The sequence below is a fragment of the Dipodomys merriami genome, unplaced genomic scaffold, assembly GCF_024711535.1.
Source record: "Dipodomys merriami isolate MVZ:Mamm:240054 unplaced genomic scaffold, mDipMer1.0.p SCAF_2, whole genome shotgun sequence".
NCBI lineage: Eukaryota > Metazoa > Chordata > Mammalia > Rodentia > Heteromyidae > Dipodomys > Dipodomys merriami.
In genome coordinates, this window is record NW_027203381.1 from 48,908,208 (window position 1) to 48,931,974 (window position 23,767).

General features: G+C 40.8%; 1 protein-coding gene across 11 annotated transcripts in view; it reads left to right on the top strand.

The window, feature by feature from the left end:
- Mtcl1 (microtubule crosslinking factor 1) overlaps window positions 1-23,767 on the top strand; it is a 132,754-nt gene that overhangs the window by 18,341 nt on the left and 90,646 nt on the right. For 5 of the 11 annotated variants that reach the window (XM_070029576.1, XM_070029569.1, XM_070029575.1 and 2 more), the window contains exon 4: window positions 16,839-16,928. The exons of the other annotated variants lie outside the window; for them this stretch is intronic. In XM_070029576.1, the coding sequence (XP_069885677.1) occupies window positions 16,839-16,928 (90 nt within the window). The remainder of the gene's footprint in view (window positions 1-16,838; window positions 16,929-23,767) is intronic. 11 annotated transcript variants of the gene reach the window in all.

The following is a 23,767-nucleotide window of genomic DNA, read 5'->3' on the forward strand; positions in this document are numbered from 1 at the left end:
ATAAACCAAAGGGGGGGAGGAAAGAAAGAAAAAAGAAATAACTTCACACAATACATTAAAAACAAACAACAAGAAAAATACCTTTTGTTCCATATGTTGGAGTTCATGCTGATTAGCATCATCTTATATGGTCATATGTAAATAGCTATTGAGCTTTCGTGATCCTCTGCTAAGACTATTCTAGACATATACTAATTATTACAAAATGAGGGAAATCAGGAAGCCTATGTTTCTTCGGGTCTGGCTTACTTCACTTAATATGATTTTTTCCAAGTCTTTCCATTTCCTTATGAATGGGACAATGTCATTCTTTCTGATGGAAGTATAGAATTCCATTGTGTATATTTACCACATTTTCGATCCATTTATCTACTGAGGGGCATCTAGGTTTGTTCCTTATCTTAGCTATGGTAAATAATTGTGCATTGATTTTGGTTGTGCTGTTAGCTTTAGTATGGCCTTCTTTGTGGTCGTTTGGGTAAATGCCCAGGAATGGGACTGCTGGGTCATAGGGGAGCTCTATGTTTAATCTTTTGAGGAACCTCCATACTGCTTTCCAGAGTGGTTGAACAAGTTTACTCTCCCACCAACAGTGCAGTAGGGTCCCCTTTTGGCCACATCCCGGCCAGCATCTGTTGTTATCAGAATACTTGATAATGGTTATTCTAACTGGGATAAGGTGGACTCTCAATGTGGGATTGTTGGTTAATTGTGTGGTTTAAATTTTTTGTAGCCATTGATAGTTTTATGAATTTATTGTGAAATTATGAATTTTAATTTTTATGATTTATTAACTTTATATATTTTGAAATCATATTTTCAATTTAGGACTTTTGTAATGATTCATTCTTATCACTTGATAATGGCCTCTTTATTATTTAATTTTGCTATAGGGTCTTATTTTATCTAGTTTAATTTATTCATAAGCTAGATGTTTTGGGTTTTATAGCTTCTGCCATTTCCATCCTCATCCTGGACAGGTACCTTAATGCTAATTGCTCCTTTGATTTTCAGTGGCCTTCCGGACTACTCACCCCTTTACCTTATGTGTAGACACATCCATTCCTTATGGGGCATTCAGTAATATTTGTTGAATGAGAGAAGGTTTAATCATCTTTACTTTCCCTTGAGAAAGAACCATATAGTATTTAAAAATCTCTTGGTGAGGAATTTCCAATTATGTGAATGATTACCTCAACAGTTGGTACAAACCAGTGGTTCTACATCAAGATTCTTTGACAGTGCCTTTGAGTCATAGAATGTTAGTGTTTGGACAGTGATAGCAGTGATAGTGCTCCTCACAGGTCCTCACAGTTCTGAACATTCACGAAGGTCACTGGGGTAACACAATGTCAAATTGTTCCCTGTGAACACAGTGACCTCTTCTTCCTTCCTTGATTCCCTGGAGTCTGGCCCAGGATATTGGGGTGGCGGCTCTGGGTAGGTGATGGTGCCCTTTGGAGTAGCCTTCAGAACAGCAATATGGTTTGCAGACTTCCCCAGTGATTTAAAACGTAGTCATTTCTCCCTGCCTACTAACAAAAACTAACAAAAGTTTTCTAGAACTTGATAATGAAGGTAACGTTTCAGCAGGCTATCTACTGATCTTTTTGCATTGAAATAGAAGTTGTGAATTTTTTAAATCTTTTTTTTTTATTGTGAAAATACTGTACAGAGGGGTTACAATTACATGGGCAAGATAATGAGTACATTTCTTATCAAGCATTGTAGCCTCCTCCTTTGTTTCCCCTTCCCATCCCATCCTCCTTCTGTCCCCCCCGCCTACCGAATACTCTCCCCCCCACACCAAAGTTGTAAAGTTTGTTTTTGACATAACGACTTGTACATCTCATTGTTGCAATGGGTCCACCTGTATCCCTATTTAAACGATTTGTTTTTCCCCTTCCCCTCCACAAATTATACCGACATCAAATATAGTGAAAGAAGGGGTTATACTGTGGGGGAGGGACATACAAAGCAACAAAGAAATAATCTTATAAATGTGTTAGAAACAATCGCATGAAAGAAAAAAAACATTTAAATACATATCTTAGGGTTCATTTCCCTAACATCACCTTATCTGACCTTTTCTGCTTGACTCAGACATATATAGATATTGCAAATGAGGGAAACCATGGGACCTATGTTTCTTTGGGCGTGGCTTACTTCACTTCATATAATTTTTTCCAAGCCTTTCCATTTCCTAACAAATGGGGCAATGTCATTCTTTCTGATGGAGGCATAGAATTCCATTGTGTATATATCCACATTTTCTTGATCCATTCATCTACTGAGGGGCATCTGGGTTGGTTCCATATCTTAGCTATAGTAAATAATGCTGCAATAAACACAGTCATGCTGGTAGCTTTAGTGTGGTCTTGTTTGTGAACATTTGGGTAAATGCCCAAAAGTGGGATTGCTGGGTCATAGGGGAGCTCTATGTGGAGTCTTTTGAGAAGTTGTGAATTTTAATGAAATAGAGGGCCCAAGTTAATTTTCTTAAAAATAATTAAAATACAGACAGAACATGTATTTCTGAATAAGTTAGACTTTCATGAGGCTGTTAACTGTATCAGTATTTAATTTGTATTTTGTTAGTGCTATGGAATAAAGAGAAAATATTTCCCTTTTCAAACTTTACATCTGATTCTTGGAGATCTGTTGCGTGCATATATTGTATGTCATGTTATAAATGTAATGTGATTGAGGTGTGTTTTACTTGTCAAGTGCAGAATCAAGAGTCAGAGAAAGAGAAATGCATAGAGAATACTCCATGCTCTTGCCTATTTCCTGAGAATACTGTGCTACTATTTCTCTGTCTCAAGTGAGCCATCATACATTGAGTGGTATGATTATGAGCCAAATAAATGATTTAGTTTTCTTTTTCTTCCCTTGTCATCAAAAATTATTCAGCATTCAGAAGATACTAGGTATCTTAAGCAACCAACCAGAATGCCTTCTGTGGAGCAGTTAATTAAGCAGCACTTGCATTTCTGGCCTAGAGGTGAACCTCAGAGGAAGGAGAGGCTCGCTCCATCCATCCTTGGAACATTTTCTCTTGGCTTCTTTGTGCAGATGGGTCAATTTTCTCTGTCTGTCTGTCTGTCTGTCTGTCTGGTCTGGTATTGGAGCTTGAACTCAGGGCCTGGGTGCTGTTCCTGAGCTTTTTTGCTCAAGACTAGCACTTCACTACTTGAGCCACATCTTCACTTCTGGCTTATTTTGGTGGTTAATTGGAGATAATAATCTCACGGATTTTCCTGCCTGGACTGACTTTGAACTGGGACCCTCAGGTTTCAGTGCAGCCTTCTAAATAGCTAAGATTATAGGTGTGAGTCGCCAGCACCTGACTTGGTTAATTCTTTTACTGAAAATGTATGCAACAGTATGGGGCTCTTGATGGCTACCCCAAATCACAGATGCACCACAGTTTCCCTTGGATGTGGGAATGAAGAATGTGAGAAGTGGGGTTTGCTCTTCAGACATTTGACATTATCATGTCTTTGGATGCTGATATTGATGATCAAACATGCATTTGTGTTTATTATTTCATCCTGAGTAGTTGGGGAAAGACCTTCTATGTTGTATGCTCATCCTACTTGTTTCAGTCTCTTTTGGTGGCAGATGTGGGAGCTGAGAGAACGGGTCAGGGAGAGTCAGTGGAGTGCTAACACTGTCATTCCTCTTGGGACCATCCAACAACTGGGAGGGTTGACCGGGCTCTCAAAGATTTGTTCCTGGGAGTGGAACAATGGCTTCAGTGGTAGAGTGATAGCCTTGAGTGAAAGAGCTAAGGGACGGTGCTCAGACCCTGAGTTCAAACTCCAGTTCTGGCACAATAAAAAAAGTTAACATTAAAAAAGATTTTACTCTTTTGTTAATTATAAGGACATGGATTTTGTTGTTGTCCTCCCACACATGAGAGGAAACAAAATCATCATTGAAAAGTTTTTTTTTAACTACAAGAACCATGAAAACTTAAAGATGATACAATTTTACACAGCAAACCTATTTGGGACTAAGAGGTGTGTTTACCATATTAAATAATCACAAGACCCCTACTAGAAGAGAAATGAGGAAAGAACATGCTAATTAGCAGACTGAGCCAATGAAGGCAAAGCCAGACCATTAATTTAAAATTTGAAGTAACACCAATGGTTTATTGTCTGTTTCCAAGGCTTTCATTTGTAGGAATTTTAGTTGGAGGTTGGATTTATTTGTAAACCGTGATTACTTGTGGGGTTACCTAAGAATAGAGACCCACATGTGAACACTCCCTAAGAAAACATCAAGGGGTCAGTTTGAGTAATGTGCTTAAAGCAAAGTTGCTTTAACCTCTGTACTAGGAACCTTTTGGCTAGAAGATTCTTGGTGGTCAGAGTTTGTCTGTATGTGCAGGATACTTAGAAGCATCCCCAGTTTCTTCCCACTGATGTATCATCTTTCTAAGTTCCAAGTTTGTGACCATCAGAAATGTCTCCAGATACATTCAGGGGTAGGGAATAAACTTGCCTGCTGCTGAGAATTGCTGATTAAGATAAGCTAGTGCAGGAGTCTCCCTCTCGCTCTCTTGGAGTTCTGGAAGGAAGATCTGTGATTTGACCCAGCTCTTTGACCCATGAGCACCCTGGTGATCACATGTACTGGCCATCTACAATGGTGTCAGGTGTCTTGAAGGATTTGTTTGACTTGACTGTATGGTGGCTGCCTTGGGTTCATTCTCATACCTCATTTAATATATTGAAGTTCACACCTTGTGTCCTCAGCCATTTTTATAGAGGATGGAACTCGGTATTTATGCTTTTATTCTGAGGTGTGTTGGCCTTCATTTTCTGACTCAGCACAGAGACAAGTAGCAGGTGGTGTTACGTGTTCATCTAAGTTCTCAGCCTCTTACAAAACAGTCTTCTATAGCTGTTTGGAGACTTGTCTACAGGCTTAGAGTACAACTGCACTTAGGTGCCATTCTTGGACAAGTTGCCTCTTGTATTGTGGGTTTTACTGGGCTGAAGAGAGTATGGATGCTTTCCCAGGATCAAGCCCTTTAGTCCCACACTGCTCAACCCTGGATGCATATCAAAGCCCCTGGGGAGGTTTGAAGACTCCTGATGTCTACACCACACCCAGGCCATAACCTCAGGACCTCTGGGATGAGAGTAGGCATCTGTGGCTTTCATAATTCCTTTGAGTGATGAGTTCAGCTGTGGTATGCTCTAGGGTGGTGACATGTTTGTGGTACCTCTCTTCTTGCAGCTAAGTGTTCTATCCAGGAGAGGTGCTTGAGGGTTAGTTAGATTCATGAAGGATAAAATAAGAGTTTCCAAAACTGACATTTTGTAAAAATGAGGCCTTGAAGTGGCTTATTTGGACAAATGACCTCTTTCCATCAAAGTGGAGGCCCCAGACAACTTAGCTACAATATATAATTACTCTAGTGCGTTTTAAGTGCACAGTTGTAGGTTTTATATTTCTATAACTCCAGAAGTTGTAAAGATCAGTAACTATAATTTGCTTCCCATCCATTAATTACAGTTTTCCCAAAACAAACCAGAGGTCAGATTCTAGAGTGTTCATGAAGGCTTTTGTCTCTGGTTCATTTGAACTTGGCACTCATCAAACTTGACTCCATCTCCTTACTTTGTTTTTTCATGTCTTCTGCAATTTTTCCCTGTTGCTCACCTAAAGAACACTTCAAGCTTTGTGGGAATTTGTACTGCTTGTGTTTGGTTCACGTATTCCTCTAATGGGATAGGAACCCTTGTTAGAATGTGGGTTGGTTTTGAAACAGTCCCTTCTGCCTTCCACTTTTAACCATCTTGGTCAAGATAGTGTTTTCAACAATAGGAAAAATGGTAAAAGGAAGTCCTCCAGCCTAAAATAGTCTTTCTGTACACACTGTATCTTGGAAATTCTCCTGGGGATGTTGAATAGGGTTTGGGTGGAAATTGGTGAAAGGAGGTGTATCTTGGGAACTTTAAGGGAAAAGCCCACTTAGAGCCTCTTGCTGACTGTCTCCGGAGTATCCAGCAAAGGTTCTCAGTGGCCTAAGTACTTCTCTTTGTGTCATCTTCAGAATAACCCAGTGAGCTCTGCTGGGCAGTTCCAGGTGAGAAAAGCCGACCTCAGAGGGAGTGGGTATCTTTTCCCAGATGACACATCTCAGCAGTCAGCCGATCCATGTACCAACGAGCAGCAGTGAGTAAAGGGAGCTAAGCAGATACTTCATCTTCTTCCTGAAAACACCTTTTGCTTTCCCAAAGAAACTCGGGGAGAATTAAGGTGTGTGTGTGGGGGCATATGTGCACATTGTATAAGTGTGTCTACTAGTATATATTGGAGGCTCTATCTGTGCAAGATAAAGGAATAAAGAAGACAGAGATTCCATCCATAGTGTTTAATAATCCTGTGTCAGAACAGTCTGGGATCCACTGCTTGTGGGAATAAACCATTTTTCACCAACTCTGCCACTGATTAGAAGTTCTGTCACTAAGAGAAAATAAATCATGTTGCCAATGAAATCATGCCAGGCCACAGATTATGATGACCAGCAACGTGATTTCAGAGCTGTTAAAATGGGACTGTGAATCTTCAAAGAAATGAAGCTGGGCACCTGTGGTTCATGCCTGTAATTCTAGCTACTCAGGAGGCTGAAATATGAGGATCATGGTTTGAAGCCAGCTTGGGCATTAAAGTCTGTGAGATTCTTATCTCCAATTAACCAGCAAAAAAGCAAGAAATAGAGCTCTGTCTCAAGTGATAGAGTGCCAGCCTTGAGCAGAACAGCTAAGGGACAGCATTCAGACCCTGAATTCAAGCCCCGGTATACACACATACATACCAAAAAAAAAAAAAAAAAGAGAGAGAGAGAGAGAAAGGAAAAGAAAAAGAATTTCCTTGATCAAACCCTAATATACTTCATGTCCAAAATATTTCCTACCTTAGTAGGACTTGAGCAAGACTAGACTAATGGAAACAGCTTTTTGGAGTATTCCTCACACTCAGCATGAACATTTTACAAAGATGGGCTGATTTAAATGTCTTCTGGATGGTTAATAGATACCTATGTGTCACTTAGGGGAATGTCTGGCCATGTGATGGGTGAGATGATGACATAGTACACTACTTGGAACTCTCTTCAGGATATAATTGACAGCAGGTGACATAAGCAGAAACCACAGGAGATGCCAAGCAGATAACTGAAGTGAGGACAACCAGGTTTCTGGAATATTTCTCCCAGTTTGTTTCAGGCTTATGAGGATGGCTTAGAGGATTTAAGTGCTGGATGATATAGGCCACTTGCTGAGTACTGGGGTAGGGTCCCATGATGTGCAGAGGGGAGGGAACTAGCCCTGGACCAAATTAAGAGCTGATCAGAACTAAGACTGCAGGGCTCCAGAAAGTCTGCTACTGAATCAAGATCTTAGCCATACCATCTGTAGCTCTGTCTCAACAGTATGCTGCCTATCTAAGTGTTGTCTTTTGGGGGCCATTTTAGCACAATAAAGAAAAAAAGAGTTTGGTTTAGGTGGCTGTTATCTTACTGGAGTCAGTCAAAAGAATACACAAATCCATCCCAGCACCACAATACATGTTTAATAAATGTTTAACTTTTTTCATTTCTCCAGTACTATTCAAGAAACAACAGTTTAATCAATAATTTAGTAGCCAACATCATTTCCTGTAAAAGTGTGTGGCCTGATCTCTGTCTCTACATAGCAAGCCTTTCCTCTCTGGGGTAGACAGTTCCCTGGAAAGTGGAGGAACCTTTTTTTTCCTCACACTCTAAGCTGACTAATACAGACTTTAAAAAAATATATATATTCATTAATCATTTCCTATAAGACAACATCATTGTCTTAGTTTCTGTATATATTGTATATTTCTGTATAGTAATTTTTTGGATTTATGAGCATTTAATGATGCATTTTTATTCTCAGTTTACATGTACTAAGAAACTCAAAGAATGAGTGGGTGATTTCTGTCTTCTCTTGCAAAATCATGTTTTATATGTATTTTTTATATATCTATAAATCTGCAGACTTTCAGTGTGCTTTTTGAGGTGGTGTCTTTTGATAGTTTAAGAAATGTTTTCCAAGGAGCATGAATAATTCAAAGCCTACATGTACAGGTGTAGTTGATGCCTTGATTTGCAGTGAAGACATGGCATATCTTTTGCTTTCAGGATGGAAATTGAAACTTTAGCTTTTGCGCCTCCCTTCTCTTCTCTGTATAGAAATATCTTTTCTGCAGTGGTTAGGTTGGAACCCAGGACTTTGGGCATGTTGGGCAAACACTCTACTATTGAGCTATGGCCCAGCCCTAAGAACTAACTGCCTTTTAAAATCAGGTCTGACCTCCCTGGTGGGTTTATAAAAGCTGAATGTGTGTGCTGTTTTGAGTGTTGAAAGGGAGGTGCACACAGTACTAACTTTCATTCTATAATAATATGTGCAAGCTAGACTCAACAGAGTGAAAAAACCAAAACAATAGTTTGAGCAGCAGAAAGTGAGTCTACTTCATGCAGAGAGGGCTGTAGGCAGACTGGAGCCTGTGTATATTGGGGTGCATGTCACATGTTTATCTGCAAAATCATACTCCGATATAAGGACAGTGGAGGGGTGAAGGCTGTAGTAAGGAGTGGGCAGGAAACTCCTCCTCTAGGAAGCTTATAAAAGCATGTTCTCCAAGCATGGTGGGTATGTGTGCAGTGATGGTCAGTGCAGAAGGTGTTTTGCTAATCTATAAATGGGCTTTCTCTAATGGCTTCTAGGATTTGGTGCTGGGGTGGGTTTTCCTGTGTTAAGAAGGAATTTTTCCCAAATTGTCACCAATATTCCATTTGATAAATTTTAAATAACTATTAATGTTTTATTATTAGTATTCTTCATTTCTTACTGTGCAAATTAAGCTTTATCATGAGTCCATATAGGAAAAATACATAATGCATATGGTTTGATCCCCCTGAGGAAATGGCAGGCCTAGGCAATGAACACATTCCTGTCAAGGTCAGGGACAAGGTGAACTACTCATCAGCCCTGGGCTCAAGGGAGGTGTGTGTGTTCACCTAAGTGCAGAGAGAGAGGTTGGCCAGAAGGTCTCTGTGGGAGAAACTGAAGAGAAAGGAGAGTCATGCTTCCTTTCTCATGGCAATTACAACACTGATGTCTCCTCGTAAAACACGTTCATGTCTCTGGCCTGTTCTGTCCAGTGATTTTGGAGGCAAATGTCTTTGTAGTTGGTTAGTAGAGAGATAGATTTTTCTTTTTATTAGCATCCATTAATAGTTCAGGGAGGTTTTATTGTGATAATTCCATAGATATGTGCAGGGTACTGAAGTAAGGATACTGGGTCTAACTGGTGCCATCCTGGCCTTGTGGTAGGTGATAGGGAATTGGATTTAACTGGCTCTATCTTGTCTTCATGGTAGAGGAAGGTGAAGTCCCACCCCCAAGGTAATGGATATATCTGGATACCTAGAGGCAGGGGTGGGGACTTGGAAGATAAGTTACTGGACCTGCCAGTCCTGTCCTTGAACTCATGAGACTCTCTAGTTTCTTGTGACCCTGCCCTCTGCCCCTGCCCCTATATAGGCCTGGGCCAGTTCAGGCACCATTACACATGTCTCATGCCTCCAGACTCTCTTTTGGTCACCATGATGTCCCACTTCAGTTCTCCATTGGAGTTGATCGGGTTTGTTGGTATACTCTCCTGTTGTCATGGCCCAATATTCTAACAGTGTGAAGTGTATTCCAGGGGCTGTAAGTCTTTTGAGACAGGAGTCTACCTGCAGCCACCAGCTCTCCAATGAAGACTCAAAATGTGGCTTCTCTGTTTCTTGCGACTGTATTCTCACAACATTCCACTCTGGACAGTTTCCTCCCTCTGCTACATTCCTAGAGTCTCTTTCTCTCCTCCCCTGCCTTTCCAAACAGTGTTTGGTGGGTTGCATAAAGATAGCATACTTTGATCTCTGTCCTAGTACCTTTTCCTTTCTCCCTTCTCTCCCTTCCACACTTTCTCCCCTCCCCCTTTTCACTCATGCCCCATTAGTAACAGTAGAAATAAAGATAGTTTTATATTGTGCATTTTAATCAAAATCCAGCCTTTTTTTAAATTATTTTTTTGAAGGTGGTACTGGGACTTGAATTCAGAGTCTGTGTACTCCACCTTATTAGAGCTTTTTTTCACTCAAGACTGTTGCTTTACCAATTGAGCCACATTTCTACTTTCTGCTTTTTGGTGGTTAATTGGAAATAAGAGTCTCATGAAATTTCCTGCCCTGTCTGTCTTATAGGCGTGAGCCACTGGTCCACTGGTACCTGTTTTTTTTGTTGTTGTTGTTTGTTTGTTTTTTAAACAGCAATACTTAATATAAACAAATTGAAATCAGTTTGGTGCTCCTTAGCCTCAATTTTTAAAAATTGATATATATTTTTGCATACTTATGGAGCTAAGTATATAACTTGATATATTTCTACTGTGAGATAATTAGCATTCCCAGCTCCTTAAATGTAATTTCCTTGTGTTGGGACTCTTCAGCCTGCTCTAGTTGTAACTCTCCTGAAGTGTTGGGCTCTCCATAATCCCCTTAAACTTGGAGACATCCTTGAGAAACTAGATAGTGGTTATTTGTACTTAATAGCCCTGTGAGATTAGCTGATTGCTGATTGTTTATCATCCTAATCAGAAGATGCTCTCAGGCTCAAGGAGATTAAGAAACATAATCTTAGATAATTTATTGAGGAAGTGATAAACTGCTAGTAGTCTGTTAAGGCTGGGACAGTGTGGTCTTCCTTTTTGTATAAACTCATTGAATTGAGTTGGAAAGTGAACCTCGGAGGTATGGATGGGATTGAGAAAGATGAGGGAGGACAATGGAAGCGTGACATTGGTTAAAATGTGTTATAATCTGACCTGTGGAATTGAAACCCCTTTGTATAACTACTTACAAAACAAGCGAACACAAAATCAGTCCTCTTGCTTTTTAGGTCTTTTCACCACAAATTCAGTGCTCTTTCCACAAAACAACCCTACACTACCTTCTTCTACAAAGGGCAGTTCCAGAGCCTTAAAGAGCTAGGTGGTATGACCAAGGATTCCCTTAGTCCTGTTGAGTGCAATTCTTACTGCAGAGCCCCATGCATGATGAATGTTTTGAAGTGAGATGAATGGAGGGGGTTTGAGAGCTGTCTGCCTGAGGTCAGAGGTGTGGACAGGACCCTGGTTAATTACAGTGGTGTTAATTACCCAGGAATAATTGTGTCTGGCTGTCCCTTCCCTGCCTTCCATGTAGAATTAATGAGGACACTCTTGTTTCAGTCACTCATCAGTGTTCTTTGTTTCAGCTGCTTTCCTAACTGCAAATAAATTGCTTAGAATAGCAAGTACCTTTGATTCCATTGTTAAGACTAGAGAATGTTTAAAGGATGGGTTTCAATTGGATTCATTAATAGAGGGAACTGGCTGCTTTTCCAGGACAAAAATTACATGCATAGCATTCACAATCTTCAACTGGGTAAGAGATTATGGGTTAGGAGAAATAAATGGAATGACAGTTGAAGAGAGGACTGTGGCTAAGCACCCACGAATACACACACAGACCAGGAAGGATGGGAGGGAAAAGAAGAAAACAACTGATTTACTTTGTGTCATGCAGTACAGTTAATGGATATGGTTAAATTATGATGTGCTTGCTGTTTGAGAGTTTATTTCTCATTGCATTTGGTGGCTGTCCAGGAACTCATCAAATCAAGTTAATGGAGAGTTAAATGGCTTTTGAAACAAGCTGGCTTGAGGCAGCTGGAGGCTAGGGCAGGGCTTCATGGCTGAGCCAAGAGGTGGGCGTTCTCTTGCCTGGGGAGATCTCAAGGGAGCTGCTAAAAAGCAGTTATCAGTGTCTCCCAGAGAGTCCTTGCTCCCTCCACTTTGTTCAGAGCTGCCTTTGTTTCTTCAGGAGCTCTAACACAGTGTAGACCTTCACCCTCACTGAACCCACAGCTATCTCCAGGCAGGTGGAAGCCAGCTCTGATCTGGACCAACAATCTTAGGGTGGTAGAGGTGTTCAGGCAGGTTGGAAGAATGGCTTTGTAAAGTTTGCTTATTAGGCAACTCAAGTTACTTTAAACATTTGGGAAGATGGAGTAAATTGCTTTTAAGCTTCTCTGGGTGGATAGACTAGATTGAATTTCTGGGTAGTTTCCTGTTCTTTGGTAAAAACATTGTTGCAGCAGTTTAGGAAGTTTAAAGCTTTTAAAATTATATTCCACATGTATATATGGAGGACACATAAATGAATTGTCAAGGGCAATCACATATTGTACTGGTATGTTGTGTCTTAATTTTTGTTTTCTTTCTTTTTTGTTTGAAGTTCTTCTTTGTACTTCTCAGCACAGTATAGGTCCAGCCCTAAGCATCATTGGTCTTACTACTGGTAGATGTTAGTTTTTAGTGAACTCTTTAACCAATTACTACGTACCTTGTAGCTTGTAACTGTGCTAATCCATTGTGTCATATTTTTTTTCTTAAATGATACCAGGTCTTTAACTCAGGGCCTCATACTCTTGCTTGGCTCTTTCACTTTGGAGATAAGAGTCTGATGGACTTTTCTGCTCAGGCTAGCTTTGAACTTCGATGCTCAGGTCTTAGTCTCCTGAGTAGCGATGATTACAGGTGCAAGCCACCAGCACTTGGCTTGTGTCATACTTCGGTGGTCCAGTAGTCTGGAGTGGGTCTTGTTGGTAAATGGGGTTTCTATGAGATGGAGTTCCTTCTTGAGGACTGCAGGTAAGAACCTACCCTGACCTTTAGCATTTATGGGATGGCTGGATTTCTTTCATTTTGTTTTGTTTTTGTTGGTTGTGGGGCTAGAAGTCTGGGCCTGGGTGCTGTCCCTGAGCTCTTCAGCTCAAGGCCAGTTTTCAACCACTTGAGCCACAGCACCACTTCCAGTTTTCTGGTGGTTAATTGGAGATAAGAGTCTCATGGACTTTCTTGCCCGGGCTAGCTTTGAACCATGGTCCTGAGATCTCAGCCTCCTGAGTAGCTAGGATTACAGGCGTGAGCCACCAGTGCCTGGCTTGGATTTCTTGAATAACCCTCTCTGTTACCTGCCAATTTATCATGACAGACTAAGATGTCCTCTCACTGTCATTTCTCTGATGCCTCTCCTGATACCTTCTGCATTTTTAAGACCCTTGTGATTACATGGGGTCCACCTGGATAATCCACAATAATCTTTCTGTGTTAAGGTACTTCACTAGCCCTCATTCTTTTTATCATTCTGTGGACTGAGGACTTGGACATTTGGGATTGGGAAATTATTCTGCCTATCACAATGAGATAAATTGAGACTTCATTTATTTCTTCTAACATGCATAGTGGGGAGGCTGAGATCCAAGGCATAAATACTTATTATGTACCAATGGGTGCTAGGTGCTTCCACGTCTTTTTTTTTTGTACCAGTACTAGGGTTTGAACTTAGGATCTGGGCACTATCCCTGATCTCTTTTTGCTCAAAGCTATTGCTCTACTTCTTGAGCTACTCCTCCACTTCTGGCTTTTTGTTGGTTAATTGGACATAAGAATCTCACTGTTTATAATTTCTGTACCCTTTATCGTATATATGTTTATCTGATTTGGAGAGGGAAGGTGAAGCACAGAAATGGTGGGACAAAGGGTGAACCAATTCAGCATTGAAACCTACTAGACACTATGTTGGAAATGAACTACACAACTTTGTAGGGAGGAAAGTTGGGAGTGGAAAAATGGGCAGAGAATGAGGGAGGGGGTGACCCTGTTCAAAAGGAAATGAGCTCATTTCCTTTTGTAACCCCTCTGTACATTACGTTTACAATAAAATTAAAACAAACAAACAAAAGAATTTTATGGATTTTTCTGCCTGGGCTGGCTTTGAACTGAGATTCTCAGATCTCAACCTCCTCTGATTACAGGCATGAGCCAGTGGCACCCAGCTGTATATCTACTTTAAAGCTCAGGAAACTGAAGCTCAGAGTGGCTAGTGAACCTTCCCTAAGTCACCAAGCTAGTGACAGCTGAATCTCACACCAGGGTTATGAGCTGCCTGATCCTCCACTGCTTACAGGGTGCATGCTACTAGCTGTCAGGTTTCTGGTTTCTTGTCTGGTATTCTTTTTCTGTCTTACTCTGCCAGATTGCATTTTCCTCTACTGATGTAATAATGCATTTTCCAGAAGTTCCTTTTGAGAGAGGACTTAATATCTATCAGTGCTTTCTAGAAAAACCTTTAATGCTTTTGTAGCTCCTGATTTTCTTCTTTAAGGGATACTTACTTTTTTCATCCCCTAAGAGCATGATCTTTATTGTCAACAACCCAGTTCAAACATTAAAAGATGGAAATTCTTAGATTAAAAACTTCACCTGGTTTTCCTCTCTTGCCCTGCTTCTGCACTATTTACTCAGCTCTGAGTCAGATGTCTTTTGATGTTTATTCCTAAACTTTTAGATTTTTTTTCCTCTAATGCATTAGGTACTTTTTTTTTCCAGTCCTGGGGCTTGAATTCTGGGCGTGGGTGCTGTCCTTGAGCTCCTTTTTGCTCAAGGTTTGCGCTCTACCACTTAAGCCACGGTGTCACATATGGCTTTTTCTGTGATTAATTGGAGATGAGAGTCTCACAGACTTACCTGCCTGGGCTGGCTTTGAACTGTGATCCTCAGATCTCAGTCTCTTGAGTAGCTAGAATTACAGGCATAAGTCACTGGTGCCTGGTCCATTAGGTACTTTTCCCCCCATTTTATTGTAAAGATGATGTACAGAAGGGTTATAGTTACATAAGTCAGGTAATAAACACATTTTCTTTTGAACAGTGCCACTTCCTCTCTTCCTCTCTCCCAGTTTTCCCCTCCTGTCTTCTCTCCTCCCCATGTTGTATAGTTCATTTCCAATGTAATGTCTAGTGAGCATCACTGCTGAATTGCCCTTTGTCCCACCAATTCTGTGCTTCTCTTTCCTTCCCCAAGTCAGATAAACTTATATACAAGAAAAAGAGTACTGATATCATAAACTGCAACAAAAGGGAATAAACTAAAAAAAGAAAAAGAAAAAACCTCACAAACAGTGCAATAAAAAACCCTCGTTTCCATTTCAATAAGCATCATTTTATATGATAATATAGCTATTGAGCCCTTGCCATCCTCTCCTAAGAATATCCTCCTTTGTTCTCACTATATGAATGTTTAGACTGCTGTTTAATTAATCATGTCCAAGTGTAATTATTTGTCTTTTACTAATCATTGGGTTTACTTGTAGATTTATAGGCACATTCTAATGATTACAAATGAGGGAAACCATGCAGCCTATGTTTCTTTGGGTCTGGCTTACTTTGCCATTAGGTACTTTTTAAGTGTTATCATAGTATGTTTTCTTTGGAATGCAAGGTGCTTGTCATTGAATCCAAGGCCCCAGGCATGCTGGGCAGGCAGGTGCTATATTGTTGAGCTTCTCTTATTCTGCATAGAGTAATGTCACTAATTCATGTAATAGCATGTACACAATTTCTATCATTTAAAAAGTTGGATGATACTTCATTGAATGTTTATAACATATTTTGTTTATTCACCCATTGATGGATGCATGTGGTTGTTTCCATCTTTTTGCTACTGTGAATGTTTCTATAGTTGTACAAGTGAGTCCCACTTCTAGTCCTTCTGGGTGTGTGCCTGCAAGTTGGGATTACTAGATCATATGGTAGCTTTCATTTTAATATTTTGAGAAACTTTGGCCATGTGCCAGTAGTTCAAGCCTGTAATACTGGTTACTCAGGAGGCTGAGATATGAGGATTGTGGTTCAAAACTAGCCTAGGTAGGAAAATTCATGAGTCTCTTATCTCTAGTTAACCACCAAAAAGCCACAAGTAGAGCTATGACTCAAATGGTAGAGCATCAGCCTTGAGTGAGAAACTAAGAGACAGAGTCCAGAGTCTGAGTTCAAGCTCCAATACTGGGACTCTTCACCTCCCCCCCAAATTGAGGAACTGTCATGCTATTTTCCATAGTAATTGTATCATTTTATATTCCTACCAGTAATGTACACACATTCTAATTTCTCCACATCCTTACCAAACCTTATTTCTCTTATATTAGTGTGAAGTTTAATTTGCATTTCCCCAATGACTAGTGATAATTGAGCATCTTTTTATATGCTAATTGATTATTTATATATATATATTATATTCTTTGGACAAATGTCTTTCAAGTTGTTTATGTGTGCACAGTTTTACTAGGTAAAACCAAATCATTTTCCACAGTGGCTATAATGTAATCAAGTTTGTGAGAATATTGATTATTTTATGTCTTTGACAATCCTACTGTGGTCAGATGGCTAATTTTTTGGCATTGTGCTGAAAGAAATGATTGTGCTTACAGTTTTAGTTTGCATTCTCCTATGGGCTACTGGAGTTGGGAGCATCTTTTCATGTGTTCTTACCTAATTGTGCCCTCTTGTGAAGTATGTGGGTGCCCACTTTTCTTCCTTAGTTGTGGTGAGAGCCTTGCTCTTACAGGCAGGCTCAGAGCACCAAGCCTATATCATTTATGCTGTAAAGTGTCTTCCAGGTTGTGTCTTGAAGTTTTTCACTTTTTTTGACACCCAGAGACTTAAATTCTAGTGTGGTTAAATCTTTTTCTTTCTGGCATATACCCCAAGCACAGTAACATGCTCTCATGTACCTGTTTGCTTTCACAATTAAGTTCTTGAACCAAATGGATCTTGTCTTTATGGTTGATATGAGCAGATAGACTCTTCCATTTCCCACTGTGCTGATGACCATTTATTTTCGGCTTTTTGTTGATCTTGTCTTAGAGGAACCACTTGGCACTTGGCTTGGCTTGGAATGAGATGGATCTCAAAATTATTAGGGAGTCTTCACAAAATGGATCACTGACTTGGAGGGTAAGTATTTTATATATTTATAGGGTACAAAGGACTACATAATGTTATGTTTTGTTAGTTAAGACAGCATCGTTCAGAGCCAGTGGCTAGTTCTCTATGGTTGAATCTGGCCAGTTTGCCATATATTTTAGTTCCACATGTCTGTTTTCTGAAGAAATAAGGAGAGGTAACTGGTGAACTTATTACAGATTTTATGAGGTTGGTATGATGAAGCAGTGTGCTGTGACAAGATTGCTTTTCCCTCCAGCCACTGTTTCTTAATCTGTTCTGTCTATATCCTAACTCAGGGTGCCATTTGCTGAGAGTGCTTTCCCTCACTGTGCTTTCCTGAGGACTTGAGATAACGAGTCTAAAGTGCTAAGGGCACCTATATGGGGCTGGGAGGGAGCTAGAGCCCTCATATAGTTCTAATCCAAATGGTGGAAAATACAGATATAAACAATTTTATTGTTATTACTAAGGTGATATACAGAGGGGCTACCATTTCATAAGTCAGGTAATGAGAATATTTCTTTTTTTGGACAATGTTACTCCTTCCTTTACTTTCCTTCAGTTTTCCTCTCCCATCCCTGCTCACCAGATACACCGGTCATTTCCCACATAGTGTATACTGAATAGCAGGATCGCGTTTGCTCACCTTTTCTCTCTCCCTTTCTGAGCCCCTCAGAAGAAAAAAAGTCCAACCTCCTTGGGCACTCCCAGAAGAACAAAAATCCAAAGCAAAAACAAACACCACCACCAATAACAACAACAACAACAAAAAGAAACATGTTTCCATTTCCTGTTTGTTTCAATAAATAGTATTTTAAATGTTCAGAGAATAGTTACACCATTGTGTTCCTCCCTTAAAGGTAATCTAGAATGCCTAGAGTCCTTATAGGTTATATTTTAGATATAGGTTTCATTTATGAGAAAAAACATGCACCGTTTGTCTTTCTGAGCTTAGCTTACTACCTCACTTAGCATGATTTGTTCTAGGTCCATCCATTTCCCAGCAAATGACATAATCTTATTTTTTCTAATGGATGAGTAAAATTCCATTGTGTATATGTACCACATTTTAGTAATCCACTCATCTGTAGGGCATCTGGGCTGTTTACATAACTTGTCTATGTGCATAGTACATAACAATGAATATGGATGTGCAAGTGTCTTTACTATATCCTGACTTGTAATGGTCTGGGTAGATGCCCAAGAGTGGTATGGCTGGGTCACAGGGAAATTCTATGTTTAGTTTTTTGAGGAAGCTCCAATCTCCTTCCAGAGTGTTTGTCCTAGTTTACATTCCCACCACTAGGGTTCCTTTTTCCCCATATCCCCATCAACATTTGTTGTTCAAATTCATGATGTTGGCCAGCATAACTGGGGTGAAATGGAATCTCAAAGTTGTTTTGATTTGCATTTCATTTATAGTTAGGGATGTTGAACATTTCCTCATGTTTCTATTTGCCATTCTTCCTTCTTCTTTTAATAAATGTCCCCTTAGCTCCTTTGCCCATTTAGTGATTGGTTTATTAACTTTGGGAGGGGCTATTTTTTGTTTTAGATAATAGACCTTTATTTGATCTATTGCTAGTAAAGATCTCCCAGTCTGCTGGCTGGCTATCTAGTTTAATAACTATGCCTTTTGCTGTGCAGAAACTTTTCTATTTTGATGCAATCCCATTTGTCAAGTTTCTCTCCTATTAACTATGCCCCTGGGACTTTTTCTTTCTTTTCTTTTCTTTTTTAAAAAATCCTACTTATGCCTGTAAGTTCTACTGTTTTTCCTACTCCATCTTTCAGTAATTTCAAAATTCCAGGTCTGATGTTGAAGTCTTTGATCCACTTTGAGTTGATATTGGTGCATGGTGACAAACAGGGATCCAGTTTTAGTTTTCTACATATGGATATCCAGTTTTCCCAACACCAATTATTGAAGAGGCTATCTTTCTTCCATCATATATCTTTGGCTCCCTTGTCAAATATCACATAACTGTAGGTATATAACTTTATTTCTATGTCTTTTAGTCTGTTCCGTTGATCCAGCACCAAGCTGTTTTTGTTATTATAGCTATGACCAGCATTTTGGATTTTTTTGTTTGTTTTGAATTGCTTTGGCTATTCAAGGTCTTTTTTTTTCTAATTGGGTCATTCATTAGTGCTCCCCCCCCCCCCCCACTATGCTGTCCTGAACACTTGAGATAAAAGTCTAAAGTGCTGAGGGCAAACTCATGGCGCTGGTGAGGATTTGAACCTCATACAGTTTCAAACCAGAAGATGGGAGTATATCTTTTTGTCCTGTTTAGATTGGTGGTTTTCTTTGTTATACAGAAGCTGTCATCTTGAGGTGTGTTTTGGAATAGGACCCTGTGGTCTCTTTCCTACTTCTTTGCACCTACCCATACTTCAGTGGGGAATAGGGGACTTTCACAGTATGACAGGTCTTGGGCCCTGTCATCATGGGTGTGAGTTATTGAAATGGGATTATTAGATAGATTATTACCTCATTATATTTAATATTAGTGAATAAATACCTAAGAATTGGTGTACCTGCAATGGGATTATATGTGTGTGTATATGTGCATATGTGAGTGTGCACACATGCATGTGCACATGTATGTGTTGGTAATGGGATTTGAACTCAAAGCCTTATATGCTCAGCTTGCTTGCTTGGTTGGCTACCACTTGAGCTACACACCTCTAGCTATATTCTGCTAGTTATTTGGAGATAGTGTCTTACCAGCATTTTCTGCTTGGTCTGGTTTTGAACTGTCATCTTCTAGATCTCAGCATTCTCAGTAGCTAAGATTACAACTGTGAGCCATGGGCCTCTGGCTTTGGGATTTTTATTTTAATTGGTTGGTTTCTTCCAACTTCCCATGGGTAGACTATATCCTTATGTGACTTCAAATACAGAGTTTAGGGTAAATGCAGAAGTGGTAGCAATAAGGATTCTGTTTTCAGTGAAAGGGGACAAAAGCTACAGGAACAGAGGAACCAGTTTAAGATTGAGCTTGAAAACCTGGACTTGCCAGTTCCCTTCTGCCGGTTCACACTGGTCATTGTTAGGTTCTGATCACAGTGGGCATTCTTCCTGAGTATCCTGTATTGACCTGGCCCTTCCAGATGACAATCTGAGAGGATGGTGAGCTTGTCAGAGTGGTGGGCTGACCTCAGTGTGCTCAGTGACCACTTCTGGTCCCCATACCTGCAGGCTGTGCACCTTTCGTGGGGTTGCTGTAACAACAGACCACAAATGGGATAGCTTCAAAGCAGAAACATCCCTTCACAGTATTAGGGACCAGGAAACTGAAATGGAGATGCCAGTCAAGTAATGCTTTCTGAAGGCTGTAGTGGAATCTGTTCCACATTTTGCTGGTGTCACCAGCCATCCTCTGTGCCCTTGGTGAATGGCTGCATGGTGCCATTCCTTGCTTCTGTGATCATGAGGTGTCCCTCCTCTGTGTGTGTGTGTGTCGGTTTTCACATGGTGTCTGTGTGCCTACATCTCCCTTCCTGAATAAGAGGACCTAGGTCATATTGGATTAGGCTCATCCTGCCACAATATAACCTCTTAATTTGACTACTATGTTAATAAAAAATGCTATTTCTAAGCTGAGCACTAGTCTCTTGTCTGTAATCTTTAGCTGCTCATGGAGCTGAGATCTAGAGGATCAAGGTTCGAGGCCAGCTTTGGCAGTAAAGTCTGTAAGACTCCATCTACAATTAAACAGCAAAAAGGCAGAGAGAGCAAGGAAGCTGAGAAAGCATAAGGCCCTAAGTTCAAACCTCAGTACTGGCAAAGCAATAAGTAGTATTTCTGAAGAAGTATGCAGGTTAGGACTTGAATATTTCTTTTGGGACTTATACTTCATCCTTGCACAGTGATATGCATGGAAATTGAGTACAAGCCCTTGGAAATCTTTACTAGAAGTGACACTTTCAGACAAACGCAGGCTCATTGAGCATATGTTTTCTATTTCTTTCTTTTTTTTTTTTTTTTGTGCTTGTTAGTAGTAACTCATCTACATTGAAATTTCAGACTCCTGTCTTTTCGGTGTAAACCTTACGCTCACCTATAGGTTGTGTGTGTGTGTGTGGGGGGGTAGGCAGTGGTGGTTGCTCTATGTCACCCAAAGCAGCTAGCTACCTTTCCTTACTTCTGAGTTGTATTGGTGGTGCTGCTGGTCTCTGGCCCTCAAACCAGACCCTCTGATCCACCTCAGTCAACTTTCCCTGAGCCTTCTTTGCACCCCAGTTGACTGCTCCACCGCAAAGACCCAATTCGGCATGTCTTTCCATTTTCTGTAGAGTTGAGGCTCCTGGGACTGTGGTGGTCCCATGATAGAGCGCTGCCTCAATTTTATGTGAAGCTTCCAGGTGGATTTTCTGAAAGAGGGCTGGCTCTTGTGGCTCAATGATCCCTGGGAACTTAGATTCTGGTGAATGAAATTAAATGACACCAATCATTAGCACCAACCACCCTGACCCAAGCTTTCTTCCTATCTGTTTGCTATCCTGTTTTTAAGAAGCTCACAACAACCTTAGGCCTCTGGCCAGGCACACCCCTTGTGCCAGGTTATGTTGGTTTCATGTACTGACTCTTCCTACCCCTGGAAATGCTCAGAGGAGTAAGTGTTCAAGCCTCATCCCACAGTCTGGCTTTATCTTACCTAGGTAATGATTTTTGTGTGTGTGTGCATATGCACATGCACATGTGTGCAATCACATGCACACACGCACATGCTGGGTACTGGGGCTTTAACTCAAGGCCTGGATGCTGTCCCTTAGCTTTTTTGCTCACATTCTATGCCAAGCTTGCACTCTGCAACTAGAGCCACAACTTACAGCTTTTTGGTGGTTAATTGGAGATAAGAGTCTCATGGACTGTCCTGCCTGTGCTGGCTTTGAGATCCTCAGATCTCAGCCTCCTGAGTAGCTTAGATTTATAGGTGTGAGCCACCAGCACCTGGCTTAGGTAGTGATCTTTTTGTTGTTGTTGTTGTTGGTTGTGGGGCTTGAACTCTGGGCCTGAGTGCTGTCCCAGCTCTTTAGCTCAAGGTGAGTGCTCTACCACTTGAGCCACAGCACCACTTCCTGTTTTTGGGGTGGTTTATTGGAGATAAGAGTCTCACCAACTTTCCAGCCCAGGCTGGCTTTGAACTGTGATCCTCAGATCTCAGCCTCCTGAATAGCTAGGATTACAGAGGTGAGTCACTGGCGACCAGCTTAGGCAATGATATTGATAACCCTGCTAGATCCTCAGCTCTGAGGAAGACAGGCTTTGTCTTACTCATCACAGAAGAGTAACCCTAAGCAGAACGCTGGTGAACCTTGGAATGTGCGTGTAGATGAACAAATGGCTGGCTACACGTGGACTAAGGCTAGACAACTGAGACCAGTGGTGAGGCAGTTGGGTACCTTGGCATACTCATCTTCAAGCCAGCAGATGAAGGCTTTGCTCTTCCCCAGCTAAGAACATAGGCTTTTCACCACATACCCAGTAGATTAACTGTTGGTGCAATCACACGAAGGGTGAGAAAAGTTTTTTCCAGAATTATCATCTTTTCTGCTTCCAGCCTCTTAAAATCCCCCCCCCCATTGTTTCTGGTTGCTTTTGTTGATGGCGAAATATTTTCTGACTGTGGTACAGTATATTCAATAAACATAGTAGCCCCCATTTGGGAGAAAATACTAAATGAAAACTAAAACAGACTTTATGTCAACCACATTTACAACCAAGGAAGAGAAAACCCAAGTTGTTGATGGAAGTACATTTTATAACTGAAGAGCAATAAAAATTCAGAGCTCCAGAAAAATGATACTACTTCATGTTTTTAGAGGCAGAGGGACAAGATATATATCTGTGAGAGCTAGGAAAATTTCTTGGCATATTAATAGATTATAGATTCTTCAGAACTTTTTTTTTGGGGGGGGGTCTGGTCATGGGGCCTGAACTCTGGGCCTGGGCGCTGTCCCTCAGCTCTTCAGCTCAAGGCTAGTGCTCTACCACTTGAGCCATAGCGCCACTTCTGGCTTTTTCTACTTATGTGGTGCTGAGGAATTGAACCCAGGGCATCAAGCATGCAAGGCAAGCGCTCTACCACTGAGCCACCTTCCCAGTCCCAGAACTTTTTGTTTTTTTGAGTGCAGGTCTCATGCTTGCTAGGCAGGTACTCTGCCCCTTGAGCCATAGCCCTGACTCCACAGATTCTTTTTTTTTAATATATATTTTTTCATTGTAAAGATACTGTACAGAGGGGTTACAGTTACATGCGTAAGGTAATGAGTACATTTCCTATCAAGCATTGGTACCCCCTCCTTTGTTTTTCCCCTATGATTCCTTCCCTCCACAGAATTCTTTTGTATTAGTTTAGGCTGGCATGTATCTCTCTCTTTCAGGGTGGAGCTGCTAGATTGAGCAAGGCTTTGAAGACAGAAGGCTTCACTGACAGGGCATCCTCATAGCCATTTGACAGGCCTTATTTTTTCAAGGCAGTTTCTTATATACAAGGAAAGCTGAGTATCCTGTGATGGGCACCATGAGCACATGATGCTGCCCTGTGAGAGGTACACATCATCTCCACTTTTAGTTCTGTTACAGATGGAGGCCCTGGACTTGCCTCAGATGACCTGATGAGATATTTGGCCACTTGCTGTATTTGTTTGGCATCAGTGGAAGGTGGAGCTTTCCATCAGCCAACAGCATTCTAGTTCTTGGGAAATTCTTCCTTGTGTAGTACCTCAAGCTCATTTTAGAGATTTGTAAGAGCAATCGGAGAAAATAGCAGGTGCCACCATACAGCTGGATGCAGATGTCTGTGCCATGGGCTTTACATGGGGCATTATCAGGGCTG